This window comes from Biomphalaria glabrata, chromosome 1 (genome assembly GCF_947242115.1).
Source record: "Biomphalaria glabrata chromosome 1, xgBioGlab47.1, whole genome shotgun sequence".
In the NCBI taxonomy this organism is placed as follows: domain Eukaryota; kingdom Metazoa; phylum Mollusca; class Gastropoda; family Planorbidae; genus Biomphalaria; species Biomphalaria glabrata.
In genome coordinates this window covers 16,247,166-16,271,686 of record NC_074711.1, presented here as the reverse complement: position 1 = coordinate 16,271,686, position 24,521 = coordinate 16,247,166, and the positions used below count along the sequence as shown (strand labels likewise).

The 24,521-nt window shown below is 33.1% G+C and overlaps 2 protein-coding genes across 10 annotated transcripts in view; one reads left to right on the top strand and one right to left on the bottom strand.

The window, feature by feature from the left end:
• The window catches only part of LOC106073195 (uncharacterized), a 31,304-nt gene extending 12,614 nt beyond the window's left edge, over window positions 1-18,690 (bottom strand). The window contains exons 1-9 of one of the 3 annotated variants that reach the window (XM_056024835.1): window positions 18,618-18,690; window positions 17,224-17,275; window positions 16,838-16,918; window positions 16,613-16,671; window positions 12,245-12,336; window positions 11,736-11,823; window positions 11,309-11,379; window positions 10,987-11,104; window positions 10,203-10,276 (exon numbers count right to left, since the gene is read on the bottom strand). In XM_056024835.1, coding sequence (XP_055880810.1) covers window positions 10,203-10,276; window positions 10,987-11,104; window positions 11,309-11,379; window positions 11,736-11,823; window positions 12,245-12,336; window positions 16,613-16,671; window positions 16,838-16,918; window positions 17,224-17,255 — 615 coding nt within the window. In that variant the 5' untranslated portion in view covers window positions 17,256-17,275; window positions 18,618-18,690. Of the gene's footprint in view, window positions 1-10,202; window positions 10,277-10,986; window positions 11,105-11,308; window positions 11,380-11,735; window positions 11,824-12,244; window positions 12,337-16,612; window positions 16,672-16,837; window positions 16,919-17,223; window positions 17,276-18,455; window positions 18,597-18,617 lie in introns of those variants that run through there. The other 2 variants (XM_056024828.1, XM_056024843.1) reach the window with 2 other exon arrangements.
• A 997-nt stretch (window positions 18,691-19,687) lies between these two features.
• The window catches only part of LOC106073104 (plexin domain-containing protein 1-like), a 52,517-nt gene continuing 47,683 nt past the window's right edge, over window positions 19,688-24,521 (top strand). For all 7 annotated transcript variants that reach the window (XM_013233598.2, XM_013233627.2, XM_013233612.2 and 4 more), the window contains exon 1: window positions 19,688-19,845. In XM_013233598.2, coding sequence (XP_013089052.2) covers window positions 19,761-19,845 — 85 coding nt within the window. In that variant the 5' untranslated portion in view covers window positions 19,688-19,760. The remainder of the gene's footprint in view (window positions 19,846-24,521) is intronic.

Sequence of the window (24,521 nt, the reverse complement as noted above, 5' to 3'; positions counted from 1 at the left end):
AGCAGGCAGATAATCTTAATTAGTCATTGAACTTGTTTTTATTATAAAAGCCGGGCTATTGTGTCTGCTGAATAGCTGTAAGATAAAGCTATATAAGTTGTTTTATAAAACAAACAGATGTATTGAAGAAGGGCGCAAACACTCAGCTTTCAATGCCCCTTAGTTCATTCTTTGAATTTAGGCCTTCTGGCTTCATAAGTAATGGAACCTAGCTTGTCGCTAGTGACTATAACAGTAGCTTTAGATCTGCCACAGAAGATACATTCTGCAAGTCAGGGAACATCAATTTGATTCCCTTTATCGTGCTAAGAGAGAGATTAAGCTCAACCAATATTTCTTTTACTAAAACCTCTGCTCTTCTCACTTTCCTCTAAAGATCTAGATCTGAAGGCAGCTTCATTAAAAGTTGATTGTTTTTTAATGTGTATAGGGCTAATTAAAGGTATTTTAACAATCCACGAAATTGTATGTTAGACACCTTATTTATATAGGTTAGTTATTTTAGTTATTTAGCGACGCACCATAGTAGACGCATATTGAACGGGACTAGTGACGTTTGGGATATGTTGGGTTAGAGACCGGAAAATCAGTTAGCGATAGAACACTCCAGGGTAACGACGTGTTTAGTGACAGAGACTTCTACTGTGGCCTTTTATCAGAATAAATCCATGTACAATTGTTCATCAGAGTCGACTACATCTCTTCACTTGTTAAAAAATAGATGTACGTGTTTTGTCTGACTTGTTGCTCAACTACACGTAATACACCCGAACAATTACACCCAAACGATTGCAGAGTAATTGGTTGACTTCAAGACAGCCTGAATAAGCAACATCACAGTGGCGACCCCGAACCTCGAAGCCGGACCCCTGATGAAGCCGAGCATCGAACCGGACCTCGAAGCAGAACGTTTACTCAGGTGAGGGTCGTGCACTCGAAGATATAAGATTTCATCGGAGTACGGCTGAACACAGCATCATCGCAGAGTGACTTTGTTCTAGATCTACATGTTCTTGATCGCACGTTCAACGAGCCGTTAACTCAGGGTGACCTTCGTCAGGACCGTAATCATTGCAACGTCTGGTCTACTTAACCAGTATATTATCAAAGCCTGATCTTCATATGCTGAATCGACCTACAACCAGAGAAACCGTTCATTCATAACGGGTGAGAGATCGTTAGTGAACCTGTTGGACATATTTTTTCTTCGTCATAGGAGCCACATCGAGTATCAAGTTTTACCTCGTCAGTTTCGAGAAGGACAGTTTGCCCGCTGTCAGAAGTATTGTGAGTACTACAAGTTTGGTAGCTAACTAAATCGAAATCGCTCTGTCGTCTTACCCTTGGAGAGATTCTTGTGGAGCAGTTTGCTCAATGAACCGGTTGCTTGCCACTTTTATAACGGTCACTGTGTTTAACCTTTGGAAGGTTAGTGAAGTAATCTTTATCAGTACTGAACATTGATATATTTAGTATTCGTCGGTCTAGACCATATCTAGACTTGTTAGCAGTGAAGTTGTGGAAACAGCTACATCCACTTAATTTCGTTGAAAACCGTTAGTCGTATAACGGAACGTCGTCGGAGGTGACCTTGGTCTCACCTAGTCTACATTGGACAGTTTGGTCTAGTGAAGCAGAGTACAACAGCAAACTTCGTCGTACTACCAGAGTAGCAGCAGAAGCAGTGAACTATTTTAGAGAACCGTTATTCGTCAGCCCAGATCAAGTCATCGTCAAGAAATTCGTTATTCGTCAGTCGTCCAGATCAAGTTGCCGTCAAGAGACTGTTATTTGTCAGTAGTCGTCTACACAAGTCAAGTCATCGCCAGAAGAACCGTTAACCTATTCGTCAGTAACTGTGTACACAAAGTCGTCGGAACTACACATACGGTCATCAACAGTCGTCAAAGAAACTGGAACATTTTGCTGTGGCATATCAGGACATCTGTGGCATTACGTGGGATACTGGTAGCACCGGAGAACAGAGTCAGAACTGGAAGAGAGGCAGTGGAATTTGTTGTGATCTAGCATATTCGGGAGTCCGAACAAAGGGATCTTTCTTATCAAAAGCTAAGTGCCATTTTTCTTATTAGTATATGTTTAGATTGCCCTTAGAAATAGATTTTGTCTAAATTTGGTATGTTAGCCTGAGTAAATTCAGGTGGTGCTGAAGCCTTAAACCCGTTCGGGGTAAAGACATAATTTAGATGAAAAGCTATATTATACGTTTAGAGTTGTAATTTGTTTTGTTTGTGTAAACGTCATATCCGTTGTTGCCTGGTTACTTCGTGACGTCATCATTGTGTGCCATATTGTCATATCCCAACCCATAGCGATAGTCTCATTTTAATTATTTCATTTGTTTATATTATTTTAAATTATTTATTTTTATTAATTTAATTAGATCTGTATTTTTTTTTCACTTAATGATAGAAAGTGCGGGTAGGATTCTTTCATTGTGAATCAGACTAAAATAATTTTTAGTTTGAGCGGTTAAAATCAAATATGATTTTGCCATGAGAATAATGCCGAAACTGGCTATGTAGTCAAACACTATCGTCTGGCTAAATTTAGATCTACAAATTGTTGTACATCTCTTTGGTACAATTAAATCATCTAGACTCTAATTTGAAATATTATTAATTGGAAGATGAATGAAGGTAGTACATTCTAGATATATATATCTTGTTGAAGATATATTTGACACTGTATACACATATTTGTTTCGTATGGTTAAATAGAACCATAATCTACTCTAGATCTAGACTCTAGACAGTCTTTGAATTTACTCTAAACACTTCACTGTGACTTCAGTCATACCAGATTTTAAAATTGATCATAGTTATTCATACTAGATCTAAAAGTCATAGTGCTCTTGATAACTATAGATCTAAATAGTATTATTATACATACTATAATATACTAGATTTAAATTTGTGTGTAATACTGGACCTAATATACAGATTTGAATATAACCATAATAACTCAGACTAGATTTATACATTTACTAAATCTATAGATAGAGACATAACACTTAAAACTTGTATAAAAGTGTGTAAAAACCTAAATATAAAATAAGTTTAAAGTATAGTAATAACCAATATAGGCTAAGTAAAAATATATATAAAATATAAAACACAATGGCTACATCATCATATGTGGACCTTAAGGAGGTTAAGGAAACAGCTATGCAGGATGGAAAGGCCATGGAGTTAAAAGGAAAGGACTTAGCAGCTTATGTACAGCAAGTTGTGAAGGAGGAAACGGAACGTCAAAGACAAGAGATAGAAAGACAAGAAGAACGTCAAAGACAAGAGATAGAAAGACAAGAAGAACGTCAAAGACAAGAGATAGAGAGACAAGATAGGATCAGAAAGGAAGAATATGAGAAGCAAAAAGAGGACCGAGAACATGAAGCTAAAATGGAGAAGATGAGATTGGATGCAGCACAAGCCAGAGCCCAAACTGAACAAGGAAATAACACAAATAACTCAAATAATTATACCAGTCAAAGAGACAACCCTAATTCACAAACATGGCTAAAGAGAAAAATACAAAGTTTTGATGAACAGAAGGATGACATTGGTGATTTCCTGAAAAGATATGAGGCAAAAATGTCTACATTTAATATGCCTGAAGAAGAATGGTCTGAAATACTGATAGACTTTGTTCATGGTCAAGCTCTAACAATATGCCAAAATCATGACCATCATATTGATGATAGCTATCAGGTTTTAAAAAGAGAGTTATTGAATGCCTATGGTCATAATGCTACAACTTTTAGAAAGAAATACTTTGACAATATACCATCATTAGGAATAGAACCCCAAACTACCATTAATATGGAAAAGGATTTTTTCAATAAGTGGGTAAAATTAGAAAAAGTGACAAACTCTTATGAGGGATTAAAAAATTTTATTCTAGTGGACAACTTTGTAAATAAATGTGATCCTCAATTACAATCTTTTATTAGAGAAAGAAACCCAAAAACTATAGATGAAATAACAGAGATAATGAGAGTATACAAAAATGCCTATCCAAATAAACCATTTTCTGATAGAGATAAGAGCAAAGTAGATTTAATAGGATACACCAAAGAAAATGTTGATAGAAGTAGAAATAGAAACAGATCAAATAGTGGAAATAGAAAATATAGTGAAATAACCTGTTTTAAATGTCAAGGAAAAGGTCATATAGCAGCTAACTGTAGAAGAGGGAATAGTAGGTCTGGAAGTAGAAATAGATACAGTGAACAAAATAACAGTAGATATAGGAGTAGAGATAGGAATGACAGGGGAAATTATAGAAATAGGAGTTACAGTAGGGAATACAAAAATAAAGGTACAGATAGGATATATTTCATGGAAGGAAATAGGAACAATTTTGCAGTGTACCCAGGGTTTGTAGATAGAATTCCGGTGGAATTAATCAGGGATTCAGGTTGTAACACTTTGGCAGTAAAAACTAAATTTGTCAAACCTCATTGGTATAAAGGGTTTACTAGGAAAGTAGAATTAGCAGATGGCACTGTAAGGGAATTTAAAGCTATAAGGGTGTACATTGAAACTCCATTTTTCACTGGTTATTGTGATGGCATTGCAATACCAGAAATGAGATATGATATGTTAGTAGGAAACATAAAAGGAGTTAAAGAATGTTCAAGAAAAGAATTAGAAGACTGGCAAAACAAATACAAAAACATAAGACACAATCATGAAAACATAGAAACACAAAATATAACAAGTATGATAATAACAAGATCAATGGATAAACAAGATGAGAAACAGGAAAATACAATAAATGTAATAAGTAATGATAAAGAAAAAGAAACCAGTAAAGTAATACAAATAGAAAATACAGATGTTAAGGAAAGAGAAATAGAAAATGAAACACAAAATAGTCTTGAAACACAAATATCTCAAAGTGAAAAAGAAACAACACCCACATTTGCATTAGAACAAATGAATGATAATATTATTGGGAAAATTTATTCAAGAATATCAGATAAAAACAATAATAATCCAATGGAGAAATTTTGTATAGAGAATAAAATATTATTTAGACAAACAAGTAATGATAACAAGAAAATAAAACAACTTGTCTTACCACAGAAATATTGGAAAGATGTTTTAATCATGACACATGATAATAATTTAGCAGCACATAGGGGAGTAAAGAAATGTTATAGGAATTTGTCAAAACAAGTATTTTGGCCCAAAATGAAAGCAACAATCAATAAATACATAAACTCATGTGACATATGTCAAAAGAGATCTAACAAAAGTCTAGTGAATAAAGCACCTATTCAAGAAATGGATGAACCTACAGCACCATTTCAGAAAGTATCTATTGATTTAATAGGTCCTTTAATTCAAACTGAAAATAATAACAAATACATTCTAACAGTAATAGACATGTTTAGTAGATACCCAGAGGCAATCCCATTATCAAATACAAGTGCAGAAAATATCATTAATGCCATAACTCAAAAAGTAATTACAAGACATGGTATACCTAAAATTATATTGAGTGATCAGGGATCTCAGTTTAAGTCAGAACAATTTAAGAAATGGACTAAACAATACAATATACAACACATATACTCTTCGGTTTACCACCCAGAGAGTAACGGGTTATGTGAACGATATGGTGGTTCATTAAAAAGATCACTAACAAAGATAATTCAGAATAATCAGAACAAGTGGGATCATTACATTAACTATGTACTATTTGCTCATAGAAACAACATCCATGAAGCAACACAATTTTCACCATATGAAATAATACATGGAAGAAAACCCAGAGATGAATTAGATGTTTTTAAAGAAAATCTAATAGACAATGAGAATAAATTAAATAATGACAGTGAAACAACAATCACAACAGAATTGAAAGAAATATGGACTCAAGCATATAACAACAACAAGAAGTATAAACAAAGTGCTCATGAGAATCTAAATAAGAAAAGACAATTGAAAACACTAGAAGTAGGAAACAATGTATTAATATTGATAAATGACCTGAAAAATAAAATTGGTAAACAATGGAAAGGTCCATTTAAGGTGATAAAACAAATTAGTGATGTGAATTATCAAATTGAAATAAATGGGAAAATTAAAACATATCACATAAATAATTTGAAACTGTATCATGATAGAGAAGATGAGTTAATACAAAACATTCAGGAGGAAATAGAAAATACATTTTCAGAAAGAGAAGAATGCTTGATGATAATAACAAATGAAAATCATAATGAAAATGATATTAAGGAAATACCTGTAATAGAAACAAAAGAGAATCAAACTTGGCAAAAGATTAATCTTAATAATTTAACTAAGGAAAAGTCAAAAGATATAACTAAAATAATACAGGAATACAAAGAAATTTTTTCCAGTATACCAGGAAAAACTAATATTATTAAACATGACATTAAAGTAACAGATCCAAAACCTATCAAGCTTAAGCCATATAGAATACAGCTACATTTACAAGACAAAGTAAAGAAAGAAATAGACAATTTACTAGAATCAGGTATAATTGAGCCATCAACATCTCCTTATGCTTCACCAATTGTGATAGCCAAAAAGAAGAATGGAGATATAAGGTTATGTATTGATTATAGGAAACTTAACAACATCACAGAATTTGACCCATATCCAATGCCAAATATAGAGGATATTTTACATAAATTAAATGGAGCAAAATTTTTTACTAAATTAGATTTAACTAAAGGTTATTGGCAAATACCTTTAACAGAAAATGCAAAACCTTACACAGCATTTGTAACACCATATGGTATTTTTCAATGGAATTATATGAGTTTTGGATTAGTAAATGCACCTGCCACATTTAATAGAATGATGAACATGATAATTGGAAACAAAGAAAATGTTATTTGCTATTTGGATGACATATGTATTTTTAATAATAGTTGGGAGGAACATTTGGTAGATGTAAAAGAAGTGTTCAAAATAATAAAAGAAAGTGGACTTACAATTCAAGCAGAAAAAGTAGAAATAGGATTGGAGGAAATAATTTTCTTAGGACATAAAGTAAATAACAACATGATTAGCCCTATTGAAGATAACATAAAGAAAGTACTTAATATTGAAATACCTACAACAAAAAGACAAATTAAAAGCATATTGGGAATAGTAAATTATTACAGAAAGTTTATAAAGAACTTAGCAGAAATAGTGAATCCATTAAATGACTTACTTAAAAAAGGAAAACCTCAAAAAGTAGTTTGTAATGAGGAATGTGTGAAAGCTATTGACAGAATTAAAGATGTTTTTAGTCATGAACTAATATTAAGACTACCTGATAAAGACAAAATATTTTATGTCACAACTGATGCATCTGGTAATGCTATTGGTGGTTGTTTAATGCAGAACTATGATAACTTACATCCTACATTATATGTAAGCAGAAAATTGTCAGAGGCAGAGAAAAAATATAGTGTCATTGAAAGAGAAGCCTTAGCTGTAATATGGGTAATTACTAAGCTAGAGAGCTATTTAATAGGAAGGAAATTCATATTATTAACTGATCATAAACCTATTCAGTATATACAGCAAAAGAGCATGAAAAACAGTCGTGTTTATAGATGGTTCTTAGCACTACAGGAGTATAAATTTGAAGTGAAAGCTATTAGTGGATCTGTGAATATTGTAGCTGATCTATTGTCTAGAATGACATTGAAATGAAATAAGTTTGTAAATAAACTATGATTATATTGATTATGTAATATATATTAATATATTGACACCATTTATATGTTATGAAAAAGGGAGATAAGTAAAGTTGATGTTAAGCATTTAAAAGTAAGTATGGATATTTTTTTTGTGTGAATCATTTCATATATCATTGACGAAAGTTAGTTCTATGGAAAAGGGTGAGTATAAAAGAAAAATGGACAAAAGCGTATAAAAGGGTGGTAAGAAAAAATGTATTGAATGTGTAAATAAAGTCTATAATTGTTTTTTTGAAATATTGTATTTTATCAGATTACTGCCAGAGAAGAACACTTGTGACGTGTGACGTGCCCATAAGATGCCACATTTTCTTTTATGATGAACTGTGTACTAATGAAGATGATTTTGGAATGTTATGAACTGTTATGAACATTGACATGAATATGAGGAACTGTCAAGATGAAGATGTCAAGATGAAGAGATCAAGATTTTATGTTTGTGGTCTTCCCCTTAAATTGAAAATGCCCTTGTAAGACTTGACAGTAGTGGAAAAATATTGACATATTTTTTTTTCAAGGGGGGGAGGAATCTGTTAGACACCTTATTTATATAGGTTAGTTATTTTAGTTATTTAGCGACGCACCATAGTAGACGCATATTGAACGGGACTAGTGACGTTTGGGATATGTTGGGTTAGAGACCGGAAAATCAGTTAGCGATAGAACACTCCAGGGTAACGACGTGTTTAGTGACAGAGACTTCTACTGTGGCCTTTTATCAGAATAAATCCATGTACAATTGTTCATCAGAGTCGACTACATCTCTTCACTTGTTAAAAAATAGATGTACGTGTTTTGTCTGACTTGTTGCTCAACTACACGTAATACACCCGAACAATTACACCCAAACGATTGCAGAGTAATTGGTTGACTTCAAGACAGCCTGAATAAGCAACATCACATGTAGCTCTATCGTGAATGTAAAATACTAGACCTAGACCTACACAAAGTTAGAACAGCTGCTTTTTGCCCCTTTTTTATTTTAGATTCCATAAAGGATTAGAAAGGAGATCAATAAATCTCTTGATAAGATGGCAGAAATTGCTGCTTTTTGAGTAGATCTAAGATCTAGTAAACAATTTAAATCTTCTCACATCAGTGGCGGAAAAAAAAAAAGTGACGCATCTCGTGGTAGATCTAATAAGAAGAGTCCATTTTGAGACATAGACGCACTGATCTATATATATGATTAGCAAGAGCTACTTGTTTTTTTTTTAGTTCTTATTTTTTTTTATTAAGAGGTGGAAATGCGTATTTTTAGATGATAAACCGTACTCGCGTATTTTTGTGTCCATTTGCGTACAAAAATATGCAAGATGCGTACTTGTAGGCAACTCTGTACGAGCCATTGTTCAGCTTGTAAGATGATATTCTGAGGCTGAAGAGACCAAGCCGTGATGTTTAATTACTAAGGGGTGCAAACCAGCAGCAAACGTTTAACTTTTTCTACCTACAATTCAGACCTTGTCAATAGTGCTAGAAACAATCCTTCCTTCTTACAAGTCTTGTTAGTTTTTCCAAGAAGTTGGTTGAGTATTAGTATACCCAGCTCAAGAAAGCAAGGTGAACACTCTATGTACCTGGGAAGCAGAATGTCCAATGATATGTCACTGTCTAGAGACAAAGACAACCATCTCGCTAAGACCAACAGTGCTTTTGGTCGCCTTCAATTAAGAGCATGGCAGAATAGGTATTTTCATCAGACAACAATGTTTATAAAGCAGTGGTTCTCACCACACTTTTGTATGGCTCAGAGACCTGGATGCTATATAGAATGCATCTAAAGCTCCTCAAATGCTTACAACAAAGATTCCTTCACTCCATAATGGGCATATGCTGGAAAGACTACCTTACAAACATCAATGTTCTGCTGGAGTGGTGTGTGGACAGTATAAAAGCACATTTACTAATCGACAGCTGCACTGGGTCGGATACTTGGAGAATGACACTTGCCAAAGGCAATCTTTTTTAGCCAGCTTAAAGGAGGATGCGTAACATAGGTACCATCTGTAAGCGCTATAAAGATCAACCCAGGTGACATTTTGCTCTAATTGACAGAGGAAAGCAGTTGTAAACAGATGGCATAATGAAGGCTGCAAGACACACATTTGAGCCCAAAGAAAAGTCCTCGTAGAAGACTAGCACAGAAAACGCAGAAAAAAAAAAAAAAGACTCCTGGTGGACAAGGGCTTTTTAAAATCATATGTAGCAAAATATGCAGGTTTAAATAGTCATGTGAAACACTGCACTGTTCGATAACATTTCCATTATTATTATATTTCTAAGCAATAGACATCCCTCTGGACTCTAATAAGTCAAGTACCCCATGTACAGCACAAATTGTACATAGCAATCCTAAAGCAAGTGGTATATATATATGATCAAGCCAGCTCTTGTTACTAAGTTACATAAGTTTATTTAAGTGAAAAAATGAAATAAACAAACTTGCCTCAGGATACTGTGTAATGCCTTGACCATTCAATATACTTCTTTTAGCTTCAGGATCTATAACAAACATGTTGGCTGGAAAAAAAAATGAAACAAAAATTGTGTAGCACACTGTAAAAAACAAAGATTAACAGTTGTGTTCTATTAGAATATAATAACAAATATGTAAGAAGTATATTGTTGTAACCCTGCATTGCACCAGTGCTTGAGGTGCGCACTAGCGAACGTAAACAGGAAGACACTAGAATGGAGAGAAGAACAGTGCATCAGGGATTGTGAAGAGTCTGAATGTTTGGGAAACTAAGAGGCCAACTTTTGTGCTGCCTGAAGGTTGTAGTAGGGACCTGGAGCGAAGGACTGGTATACTTAGTAGTAAGACTCTGAGGAAGCTGAAGGATGTTATGTGTTTACCCTAGTGAATAAACACAACTATTTATTTCCTGTTAAACTGTGTTGAGTTGCATGCCTATTCGTTGAGTGCCTAACCTAGAGTTGCAACAATATACATCATTAAATGTTTAGGGACTACAAAATATAATAATTAACAGCTTTTGGCATGAAGTTCTATTAATTTGTCTAAAATAACAACATTTTCATGCAAAATAGAAAAGAAAATAATTGTCTAGGCTAAAGATCTTGTAGACAAATAAAGTTGTACCATTACAATGGACGGAACATCAAATCAGCATTTTTTCCACACCTGAGCCAAATTCTAAAAACTAGGCATGCTCAAAGGATCATACAACAAAAACAAATAATGAAATAGTCAAAGAGTTGAGAAATACCTTCTCTTAGATGTTTCATTTTTTCTTGAAACTTTTTGACATTTTCTAGGTGCTCTTTGTAAGACTCCATCATGGAAGTGGCATCAGAAGGTTTCTTGTTAAAGAGATCCAGTGTGATCTAAAAGAAAGTCAAGAACAATACTGCTTAAATGTTGCTGAGTGACTTAGACATTCCCATTTCTTACTGTTGTTTAGGATAAGGTTAGTAAGACTATATCTGTCATGGCAAAAATTTCAAAAACTACAAAAAAAAAATCATGAATCAAAGTTTAAAAGGCTAACATTTAGTAATAAATAAGCAAAAATTAATAGTTATACAAACTTTAGGAGTTGATGGAGCAGCATCACAACATGAAGGGTCTTTTCCTACACTTGACAAACTCATTGGAGTATCTATTAAAAAAACATTTGGGGGGGGGGGGGGGTGGGGGTGGAGAGAGAATTAAAATTTTAAGTGACATTTACATTTTTTTTTTCATTCTAAAAAAAAAAGTTAAAACTTAAAATACCAGAATAATCAGAATCAATTAATAATAAACAAAAGTTCAAGACTATGTCAAGGTACAAAACAGAGACTTAAACTAAAGTTGAAACTTTCGGAACATGTATGTTGAGAGGGTATATTGATGTAAACTGAGTTTACTATAAAAGGTTTATTTTTTATTATGTTGAAAGTCCCTGTGACTATAACATAAAACACTGACCAATTAGAAATAGAAGTATTGAAATTGAGGGAATAAGATGCATACATGATTGGTGCTTCTGGTGAGTTTTATTTTCCCACATAGAAATTCGACCGACATTTGCAGGTGTTATTGATGAAGCAATGCTTTCAGACTAAAAAAAAAAACAGAACAGCAAAACATTAGATAGGTACATTAGATAAATACACAATCATTAGATAGGTATATAGAAAGATAAAGTACCTCAGGAATTCAAGGTATTTTTAGCATCCAGGACTTTTCCATTGCTTATATAGCATTTTTTAGCTGACTATATAAACATGTTACTTATATATTATACTTCTAAGTCAATTGAAGAAAAAAGAGAAATAAATTAACTCTTGTCAGTCATTAGTGAAAATAAATGATTGTCACTGCAATAATGAAATACTCCACTCTTCCTTAGTCTTGAAGACAAGCCTTATTACTACATGTACTGAAACAGAAGAGTCTAATTTATACCAACTAAACATGAAATACTTTCAATGTGAGACAAATGTTCACCTAATATTAGCTTTAGAAAAATGAATACTTACCACTGGTCTTGAAATGTCATTTATCCTTGGTTCAATACCTTTGTGACTTAAAATACTTTGAAGAGCTTTCTCATCTGCCTCAAAAGTAACAGCTAAAAATATATTTTTATAATTAGTTTTTTTTTTCTGACAACTAAAATATCAAAATATAGTTGACATTTTTTTTACTATGTAATATTCTTTAATATTTTCCAGGAGTATGTAATGCTTTTAAACTGGATTGGGAGAATATATATATATATTTATAGTTTCTATCAAATTGCGATCTTTCAGACTTGTCTTATAAAATGGTACTACTAAGCAAATGTTAATTACAGCTATCACACATTTTTTAAAATAATGATGTAAAGCTATTCTGTTTCTGTAGCTCACGATTAATGAGGGTGTCATGTGGCCGGCACAATGACCAATCGCCTTTACTTTTCCCCAACTAATGTCAGGTACCCATTTGAGGTGGGTGGACTCAGATGTACTTTTCACAAAATGTTTCTTACAACCAAAAAATAAAAGTTTTTAAAACTAAAACAGATATATATATATTAGGGGTGCACCGGATAGTACTTTTTGATATCCGACCGGAGCCGGATATAACCGGATAGTAAAATAAGATATTCGGCCGGAGCCGGATACCTACATGACTCAAACAGCTCGTTTTACTGAAGTTTTTGCAAATCTTTTATATAACATACCTATATTCATATTATTTTGTTATTTACTTTCTTACTTTAAACTCTATCACTGATTGATAAATTAAAATGAACAGCATTTTTATTTACAGATATGCTTATCATAAACTAATCTTTGTAACATGAGATGGTGTGTGCGTATGTATTGTAAAGTAGAATGTGGGATAACTCATGCAGAATATATAAACTTGCAGCCGTATGCTGGTCATTAAATTTTGTACAATGCAAAACATAGCTGCTTCGGTCAAATGACTCATTCAACCAATGGGCAGTTAAACCAAAATATGATTCGGTGGTATTATCAGCTGTCCAAGTGTCCGTTGAGAAAGCGATGCTTTTAGCATCAGATAGCATTTCACGAAGCTTTGAGGAAATATTGTCGTACATATCTGGAATAATACGTTCTGTAAAATATTTGCGACTAGGCACAGTGTATCTTTTCTCCAGTACTTGTAAAAGTCCAATAAATCCAGGCTTCTCAACTACTTGGTAAGGTTCCATGTCAGTTGCAATCATCTTTGCTATGGCCAAGTGAATGCGTTTAGCATTATCACTATTAATATCCCACAATTTAGCTTTGTCTAAGACCTCTTTAATCCCTGGTTGCTGCTTGTGTGTGAGGCTTGACGAATCACTGGAGCTCGTAGACGTACTGGCACAGGCAGTGATATTACTTGATGCTGATTTCAATGCAGTCATTTCGTTGAATAAGTCTGGGTGTTTCGAGCGTAGATGACTAATCATAGTGGTGGTTGAGAAGTCTTTAGGTTTGCCTGGTTTACCACATGACATTACTATTTTACAAGCATTGCAAACTGCTTTAGAGTTGTCCATTGTTTTGACATTAAAGTCAAGATAAGCCAGCATCACATGTAAAATCCTAGAACACATAATATGTAGCAACATCATAAACCACTTAGACAAACATAATGTCCTCACACCATACCAACATGGCTTTAGGAAATATAGATCATGTGAAACACAACTAATAGGACTAATTGATGATTTTTCAAAAGGTTTAGATAATAGTGAACAAATAGATGCTATCTTACTAGATTTTTCTAAGGCTTTTGACAAAGTTCACCACCATAGTTTGCTTAAAAAATTAAAATATTTCGGCATTAATTGTCCACTGCATCAGTGGATTAAAGACTTTCTGATAGGGAGAGAACAAACTGTAATAATAAATGGCTCTAAATCAACACCGATAACAGTAAACTCAGGTGTACCTCAAGGAACAGTCTTGGGTCCACTACTATTTTTAATTTACATAAATGATTTACCAAATTGCATTACTTCAGGAACAAAAGTCAGATTATTTGCAGACGATTGTATAATATATAGAACAATAAAAACAACACAAGACACAGATATTTTACAAAGAGAATTAGATGAATTACAGAAATGGGAATCAAATTGGAGCATGTCTTTCCACCCAGAAAAATGTCAGTTGTTAAGAGTAACAAAAAAACTAAAACAAATTAATTCCACTTATCTTATTCATGGCAAACCAGTAACACAGACTAAAAACGCAAAATACCTAGGTGTTATAATAAATGAAAAACTGTCATGGAATCCACATATTGATGAAACTACAAAAAAATCAAACAAAGCATTAGGATTTATTAAAAGAAATTTCTATAAATCAAATAAGAACATAAAACTAAAATGTTATTTAACCTTGGTTAGGCCAATAATAGAATATGCATCCTCTGTTTGGGACCCCTCAACTCAAGAAAACATTAAGAAACTAGAACAGACACAAAATAGAGCAGTGCGATTCATAACAAACGAATATTCACATTTGACTAGAGTAACACCTTTAGTAAAATCACTAAATTTAGAAAGCCTTCAGGACAGAAGGTTCAAAAGTAAAGTAGCAATAATACATAAAACACTGAACCATAATCTTCAAATACAAAAACAAAATTTAATAAAATACTCTGAAAGACACAAAGATAAAGGCACATTCCTCGTCCCATATGCTAGGACAAATTTGTACAAATACTCCTTCTTCCCTAGTGCTATTAGAGCATGGAATGGGTTGCCTGAGCTAGCCAGGAAAACCAGTGACTTGGCAGAATTTATGTCATTGGTTAATATGCATGACTAAATGCATTACGTAGGACGTAATCATCTTCTTTTTTGAAGTAACGTCTGTATTATATAAGATAAAGTAACGCCATTTAAGTGATGACTTTTTATCAGCCATTATTATTAGTATTTAATTTACTAAATGCCCTTGCAAGCCACTTTTATACCCGTGGCTTGTGTAACAAAATACTTGTAGGGGTGTGTCCTGTAGTTCAGCGCTCTAATTTACATTTCTCTTCAAGTAAACAAACTTAGTGTCATCATCTAGTGACCTCTAGACAGTGTCAATATGTCTTAATTTGGTTTGTGGTCCAGACCCTTGATTGACAACCTATCTCATAATAAACAAACTCATACCAGATTAACCTTATAGAGATTTGGCTTGTAGTCCCACCCCTAATAAAAATTCTACTCCAAGTAAACAAACTCAGTTCCCTCATAAGATGTGACGTCTAGAAAGTGTCAACACACTGACATCTGGCTTAATGTGGTCAGCTGCCTATCCGTGAACTCAATTTTATGGACTAAACAAACAAAAGGAGGTGGGGGTGCTCATCTCTACCTCTGGAGATATACTCGCACATCTAGACAGATTATCAGCGTGACGTAGTTAAGGAATATTACGTGTTACAAGACCACTCAAAGGTCAAGATAAGCTTTTAAAATGTGCCAGACATTGCTGCTACGTATGTAATACGAATTTATAATGTAAAGTGTAGTCCACCCCCCCCCAATAACAAACCTAGTTCCCTCGTGTGACCTCTAGAGAGTGCTTACGTCCATCGTATCTGACTTGGGGTCACCTGTCAATCAATGAACTCAATGTGATGGGCTAAACAAATAAAAGGGGGAGGGAGTTGTTCATCTAGAAATATACCTGGTTACCTTAGAGGTGTGGCTCTTGTAGTCCAGCCCCCCCCCTAATAAAGATTAACTACTTAGTAAACAAACACAGTTCCCCCGAAAGGTGTGACCACTAGAGAGTGTCAATACGCTGACATTAAACCTACGTCCATCGTATTTAACTTGTGGTTACTGACCCATAAAAAATTCAATGTGATGGACTAAACAAATAAAAGGAGGTGGGAGTTGTTCATCTCTACCTCTGGAGATATACCCGCACAGCTAGACAGACGTCTGGTCAGCATGACGCAGTCAAGAATGTAGCATTTTAACATGTTAACTAACTTACTCAAAGGTCAAGACAAAGTGAAAAAAGTGCCAGCCATTGCTGCTCTGTATGTAAGCGCATTTATGATGTAAAGTTTCATCTCTATTTATATTAAGTTATTAACACACCTTGTCTTTATAATAAACGATGTTTGGTGCATATTCATAATGGCTCTATTTTTAAGCACATTATTTTGTTTTCATATAAACATTAATACATTCTATAACAGACATTAATGGAACTAGGTCCACTTTATGCATATTAAATTATGTACTTTTTACTATCCGGTAGTGATATCCGACCGGAGCCGAATAGCACCGGATAGTAAAAAATGCCGGATATTCGGCAGAGGCCGGAGCCGGAGGGACTATCCGGTGCACCCCTAATATATATATATGAAAAAGCTTTTTTACTAACTTGAATTACCATTGGTATTTGTCACTATACTCTTTAGACAAGACATCTGTGGTATAACCCTTCATAAAAAAGATTTTAATAAATATATATATACTAAATAAATAATAGACAATAAATTATAATAAACAATAGTAAGTCAATTTAAATTATACAACAAAACATATGCAGCAAAATGTATCCATTAATCATATTTATAATGTCATTCCGAAATTGTGAGAAGTTTACCTCTGAGGAATACTATTTTTAGTATTATCAGGAACATCTTTAGTTTTATTACTTGTTCCTCTATTTTTTACAGGAATTTTGCTTTACATTAAAGGAGAAAAAAAATTAAAAAATTATAAGAACAAGAATATAAATTAAATTTTAATTTATGATATTATATATATATAAATATATATACAATAGTGCTTTTTTTTGTGATGGTACACACCAGCACAGCATACCATATTTTAAAATTTATTATTAATTTGTTAGTAGTTAAAAGTTAGGCAATCGATCACTGAGTACCGGCACCTAATTTTTTACCAAAACAAAAGCACTGAATATATATATATATATATATATATATATATGTTTTTCAAAACAAACTGAACAAAAATATATATTACCTCTTCTTTAGAATTTTAGAAGATTTGTCCATTTGCTTGTGCAAGTACAGAACTGTAAGTGTAAATATAAACATGTTAGTGACAAACACAACTTAGGTATTTCTTTGGATTAATGTCAATAATCAATGTTTGAATCAATAAGAAAATTGCTCCTTTATCCCACCAACTATTAATTTCTATTACTATTAGACTTAATTAGATCTATTTTCGTATCTTATATGATACAGACGTTACTTCAAAAAAGATGATTACATCCTACGCGTCATGCATTTAGTCATGCATATTAACCAATGACCTAAATTCTGCCAAGTCACTGGTTTTCCTGACTAGCTCAGGCAACCGATTCCATGCTCTAATAGTGCTAGGGAAGAAAGAGCATTTGTACAGATTTGTCCTAATGGAACGAAGAATGTGCCTTTATCTTTGTGTCTTTCTGAGTATTAAATTAAATTTTGTTTTTGAAGATTATAAAAATTATAGTATTATTATAGTTCAGTTTTTTATGACATATAATTGCTACTTCAAAGAAATATATAGATCTACTAGTAACTACTACTATTAAGTACTATCTAGAAGTCTATAGTCTAGCTGCTAGCACTAGATCTATCCGCCCTATAGTCACTAATAATAGACTAGACATCTAGAATCTAGATCTATAGATCAAATAGATCTACTACTAGATCTATACACTAGACTAGTCACTACTATGTAGTAGTATGTAGTATCAATACTAGATCTAGTATGGACTCATAGAGTGAATTACTATGGTCACTTATGACTATGGATGACTATGCCTATGCCATGGAGTATCAATTACTATCAACTAGACTATGTTAATGTTAGTACTGTATGTAATAATGTAAATAATGTAGTATGATTACTATTAATACTAAAAATTTAATTTTAATACTAGATCTAATTAGTAATTAGACTACTAGTACTATCATAAAATTCATATGTGTGTGATATGACAATGACATATGAATATGTATGATATTTAAATTATGATTCCATTTAATGATGATTTATATATATTAAATAATTATATAATTATGCGTTATTATTTGTTATGCCTGCCCTATGACTTTATGTCCCTATGACTGTCACTATGACTATCATCACTATGACTTGAGTCGACTTGACTTTTATGGCAATTATAATAATAATATAGATCTAGAATCTAGATGTATGCTCAACCTCAAAGGTCTCTAATAAAAAAATAATTATTATACTTTAATAATAAATTGTAGATCTAGATTATGAATATTAGTATAAATAAATCTAGATCTATTATGAAATCTAGATCTAAGATCTAGATCTAGAGTCAGAGTCTATTGACTATAGATCTCTAGATATAGATCTAGATCTAATAATAATAAAAATAATTTTTGTACTTAGAGTCAAAATGTGTATAAAATAAACAAGCCAATCGTAATCTAGACATTTATTATTTGAATAGCTTTTCCCTTCCACAACAATTTTTTTTAAAATTATTGGTAATAACAAAACATGAATCTTAGTTTTCAAACACGACTCAATTCGAAACATAGTCCATAATAACATATATATATTATACCGTCTAATTTTTTTTTTTGTCTTTCGATTATTAAACTTAAAATTAAAGAAATATGATCCATAACATTAAATTAATCACATTTTTGTTAATTTCAAGAGTAAATAAGGAAATTAGATAATAAATAAATAATTATAATAGGTAGACTTTAAGTCATTGGTTAACATGCATGACTAGATTCATCGCGTAGGACGTAATCATCTTTTTTGAAGTAACGTCTGTATTAAATAAGATAAGAATAGGAAGAGGTAGACAAAGAATGCAAAATGAAAGAGCTGTCTAGGGTAGATTCTCAAGCATAAATTACATTTTCTCAAAAGAAGGTTATGCTTATACAGGCGAATCGTGCGTGCTTTTATACATATCAGTATAGAAAGATTTGAAAAAGATTGTAACGCCAATAAAGTCTAATCAAAGTCAGTTTGGCATTCCATGCTGTCCGTCGTGTAGATCTAGATCTAGTAGCCCATGTTTGGACAATGCGTATAACTTCTTTATTGAAGGGACGTTTGAAACTTAATGTGATATAATATCCAATGCATATTCTTGTCTTGGAGTCCGAAGGTTAAGCCTAGGAAGAGTGCCAGTACACGACTACGCCTAACTTTGACCTAAATATTTTCCCACATGGAACTCAACAAATGCCATGAGCCCACTTTAGTCTTTATGCCATGTCTATAATACACTTAAATCGATTATAGCCTAATGGTTTGGGCTTCAATTATTATATTATTTGGTAATGGGCGGTAGCCTGGAAAAAAAAAAACGCAAGTCTATTATCCAGACAACTGTACTCTTCTACGGGCATGACTACAAATGACTATTTCTAAATATACTCTAGATATAGATCTAAATATAGAATATAGGACTAGGTCGATTTTTAAAAATCCCCAAGATAGGTCGTTGTGTAACGTCGCCGAGATACTGCGAGATCGCTGAGGTAAATAAACTGGAGTGATAAAACATGGCGGTTAACGTCCAAACTATAGTCATTTTGGTGTTACAAGTTTCTGTGTTATTCCTAAGTAACTCGATAGCAACATCAAAAAGTAAGTTTTATTTGTTTTAATTTCAAACCCATATGCTTGTCTAATTATTCTAGACTTTCAGCATTAAAAGATAGCTTCACATTTTAGTAAAGTAAAGTAAGGATAAGATCAAAATATTTTTTTATTATTTTTTTCTTCAACAAAATTAATATTTCTTCGACTTCGATCATAGAGACTGATCTGTATCTAGACTATAGATCTTACTCTTTAGATCTACACGTAGTCTAGATCTAGAACTTTTTACTTGTGAAAACTAACTAGAGACTCAACTCATGCTCAATAACACATTACGATTTTTTTTTTAGACTTATCACTTAGACTTAGACTCCTTAGTCGTTAGATCTAGTCTAGAAGTTAGACTTAGAATACTTAGATAAGATTTACTTAGTCTTAGATCTAGTTAGTAGAGTACTTAAAGTTAGACTTTACTCTAGATATATAATAAGTATAATACCATACAGTAAGTTTAGACTATATATACTAGATCTAGATCTTTTTTATAACTTATTTATACTATACTCTAAAGACTTATAAACTAAAGGCTATGGCTAGTATTATAGTACTGTATAGTTATAATAATAGACAGTTATACATAGATAGATTCATATATCTAGGTCTAGATTTAGATAGAATCAATCCTTATTCCTACCTAGACTATAATAATTTTGAGACTGTCTAGAGATTTTTTTGTCTTATCTAGACTAGATCTATTCTAGACTAGACTAGATTTACTTAGAATTGTGTAAAGTCATTTTTTTAAAATTAAAAATGTTCAGAGTCCAATTGATACTATCCTGAAAAAAATATCATTTTGTCTTGTATTTATAATTCTAAGAATAAATGCAGTAAAAAACAACAACAATTGAAGCTCTGTGCAATAACCAGCACAGATGGATTATATTAATTGACATGACTGTCAAAATTAAAATTAGGTAGTTTGATTACTTGTAATTTGTGTGCAAGAGTGGATTCAGGCAGATGGATATCTGTAATTTCAACTGCAATTAGACTTAAATTAGGCCAGAGTTCAACTACAAAGAGCTGTTTTTGAATGAGGAAGAAGTTTAGTTGAAAAAGAAGGATTGTTTGGTCTCTCTTTCCAGTTATGTCTATTCCAGTTGTCTGATAGATAATTTAAAAAGAACAAACAAACTATGTGGTGGGTAAATAATATAGATATAAATGATTCCAAATAAAGAGGATTTTAGAGGGTTCATACCGTCTACACACAACTGGTCAACCAGACTAATGGTTCATAGAAAACTGGTCCACCAGACTAATGGTTCATAGACAACTGGTTGAAAAAGAACTGGATTACTGACGAATTTTACAACAAAAAATTGGGTTACCAAAAAAATGGTTCATATGTCTAATAACTCACTGACAGTTCACAGGATATTAACAAATTTTAACTCTTTCTCTCCGTAATTTTTTTTCTACGTTTCGACGGGATTCTTTATTTTGCTCCGTAATATTTCACTACCCTGTTATGAATAGGCTTCAATAACTTTTTTGTTCTTATAAGAAAATGTTTTATTTTGGTATAGAATTAAAGGGGAATGCATGCTCCTTTTAGATAAGACAAAGTAAAGTCTATAAAATCAAACATCAATTTAATTTAATGTGTTCAAATCAATGATGGTATTGTCAATTAGGAGAAAAAGAGTTAAAAACAAATTGTAGACAAAAAAATGTCATACTGATAGGTTAGTACCTTCCCCCTTCAATAGAGACGTACAAGAATGATTTTCTGTCAGGTAGAGTTTTATTACTTCCAGAGACGCCATTCTGTCCTGACTTTTTTTTTATATGTTAACCCTAGTATGCAGGCGAATGGGCAGATAGAAGAAAGGGGTTAAGGGTAGAAAGAGGGCCTAAAGAAGATTGGCCATAAGGCATAATTGTATGAATGAGTAGATATATGTTAATTAGGTACTGGCAAACATCTGTAACAGATAAAAGGGCATAAACCACATAACCATGGGAGTTTTGTGAAACATAGCTTCATAAGGAAAGAAAAAATGGTGGTTAGGATAATAGAGTTGTTCAGCTGGCTGGTTACAAGTGTATTGTAAGAGGGCAGTGTTTTTTTGGTGTATTTGTATTTTGTTCACATTTCCCAAGCTTTAGAAGAATACCCAGACTTAGGATGAGCACAATCCTGTACAGATCTAACCATAAGACATTTTGTTGATAAATACCATAGGTATATCTCCAGTACGTAATTACAATGCAAAAAAAAATAAAAACGATAGCAAGATATTAACAAAATGTTACTGTCCTGCCACATTTATTGTGAGCCTGTGTATTTTTCTTCCCTAGTCACGACCTAGCATGCGCAGTTTCCAAATCAGGGAGCTCTCCTTATAGTTTTCTTTGGGGCCAATGTCTTATACGGGCCTCTTGGTAAAGAGAGCAGTTTTGGAGGACGTGGTCGGCATTCTCTGGTGATACTCCACATGGGCAGATTTCACTGGTTCCAATTTTGAGCTTCCGGTACATGTGTTGTCGCATTCTGCTGTGTCCGGTCCTGAGTCGAAAGATTAGACGTTGGTCTTGTCGGGATAGCTTATAGTAAGCGTCATCTTTCTTGTGATTTGGATGGGAGCTCGTCCATTTCTCATTTATTTTATCTACAATTAATTTCTTCATTTCTTCTGGATAGAGTGTAGAGTTTATTTGTGAGTTAGTTCTCCCACTCTTGGCGAGTGTGTCAGCCTTCTCATTTCCTTCTAGTTGTATATGAGTCACGGCCTAGTGCTATTAGAGCATGGAATGGGTTGCCTGACCCAGCTAGGAACTGGGTTGCCTGGCAGAATTTAAGTCATTGGTTAACATGCATGACTAGATGCATGACGCGTAGAACGGTAATCATCTTCTTTTTTGAAGTAACATCTGTACTATATAAGATAAGATAAGAGCCAAGTGATCTCTAAAATCTGCATAAAGCTTAAGGGCTGTATTTATGAACAGTAAGAAATTGTGGCTACATATTCATAATGCGGGGACCAGTTTAAAGATAGACTAACAAATTGCAAAAAAGAAGAAAAACAGTCACATTTATTCCATCCATCCGACCATACGCTCTGAAATAAATCTATATCTATAGGCTTAAAGTATTAGACCTGCAAGTCAAAACTTAGAGCCATGACTTACTAATAAGACACATAGAGATTTTTCATATGATGAATCTTAAAGAAGTGTGTCTGATTATTAAAACAGGAGTAGAAATGTATTTGGTTTGGTGAATCAATCATTAGGATGTTACGCAATTGATTTTTTATTGTAGGTGCAATGAGTACAGTTGTAACCCTTCATTTCAAACAATTGAACTACTGAAATAAATGTTGTGTGCATATATTTACCACAAAGCTTATATCAACTAACTCACTACGTCTGTCTGTCTGTCTGGTACACATATTTTTATACGTTATAAGTTATAAGCTGAAATTTTGTACAATTATTCATTGTCCCTAATAAAACACGAATCAATAGAAAAAAATAATTGATTCTAAATTAGTGCCAGTTAATTAATTTTGTTTCATACGTCTTACATTATTGACACATGGCTGTAAAGGTGCAGTTCTTTCCCCCATTTATGAGCTTTTTTTTTTTTTTTTAGCTTGTTCCACATAGTTTTGCGTGGATCACCGCTGGTGCAGGTAGTTTCAAAATCGCTTACTTTAAATATGAACAATTGTAATTATTCACAAATGAAATGGGCATCATGTTGACGACTGCTTTATTGATGCTTATGGAAGTTTGTTATGATTACAAGGACTCTTTTCTCATATGAAGACAACACAACAGAAACATTCACATAAATAGAACAGACCCAACATAAAGAGTTCATTGAGCGACTACACACAGACATCTTGGTCCTTTTCATGTTTTCTGATCAACGAGTGGCGTTGATAGAGTCTGACATCTCTATGTGTAATTAACTTTGGGTAGTTTACTATATGTGTTGCCATAAGACTGCTATAACTTTCATTGATTCACCTCCACCTATCCCATGGTCTGCTTAACCGTTCGTACCATACATGATCTTTTGACCGTCAATTTCCTTCCTCCCTGTCTTTTGCACTGGTCAGTGAACATCATCATCAATTTGGTGGCTTTCAACAATCTCACACTAGAGTTGTACATTAGTTGTAAAGCACACCTTACAGTGTTTGTTTTCTGTTTGATTTCGCTGTACAAAATGTACAAAAACCAATTTGGAGTCACTCCGATATATTTCATTGTAAGTTCACATTTTTATAATTTGTGAATAGATTAAAACGACAATTCGACTTTTCTCATCTTTCTTTCCAATAAGCATTTTTGCTCGACGTTGTTGAAAGCTGTTTAAATATCATTGTCTTTACGCTGCCTTTCAAATGTATCCACACGATAGTGTCAAACCAGACTTTGGCACCTCTTACAGAAACTTACTAGGACGTATTGAAGACAAGGAATATTAACATTATTTTAAGAGGATACAATGTGATACATAAAAAAGCGTACGTTACATCCTTGTTGATTCTAAGTCACAGTTTTGGTCAGTTTACGGGCATTGTCTGTTTTTGAGCTATTGCTCCACAATGTGAAATCAATAGTCATCAGATTAGCTACAGGTCAGTCTGTGGGCTTAGCAGGAAATGACCAATTTAGCACCTGGTAGCGTTTTTATT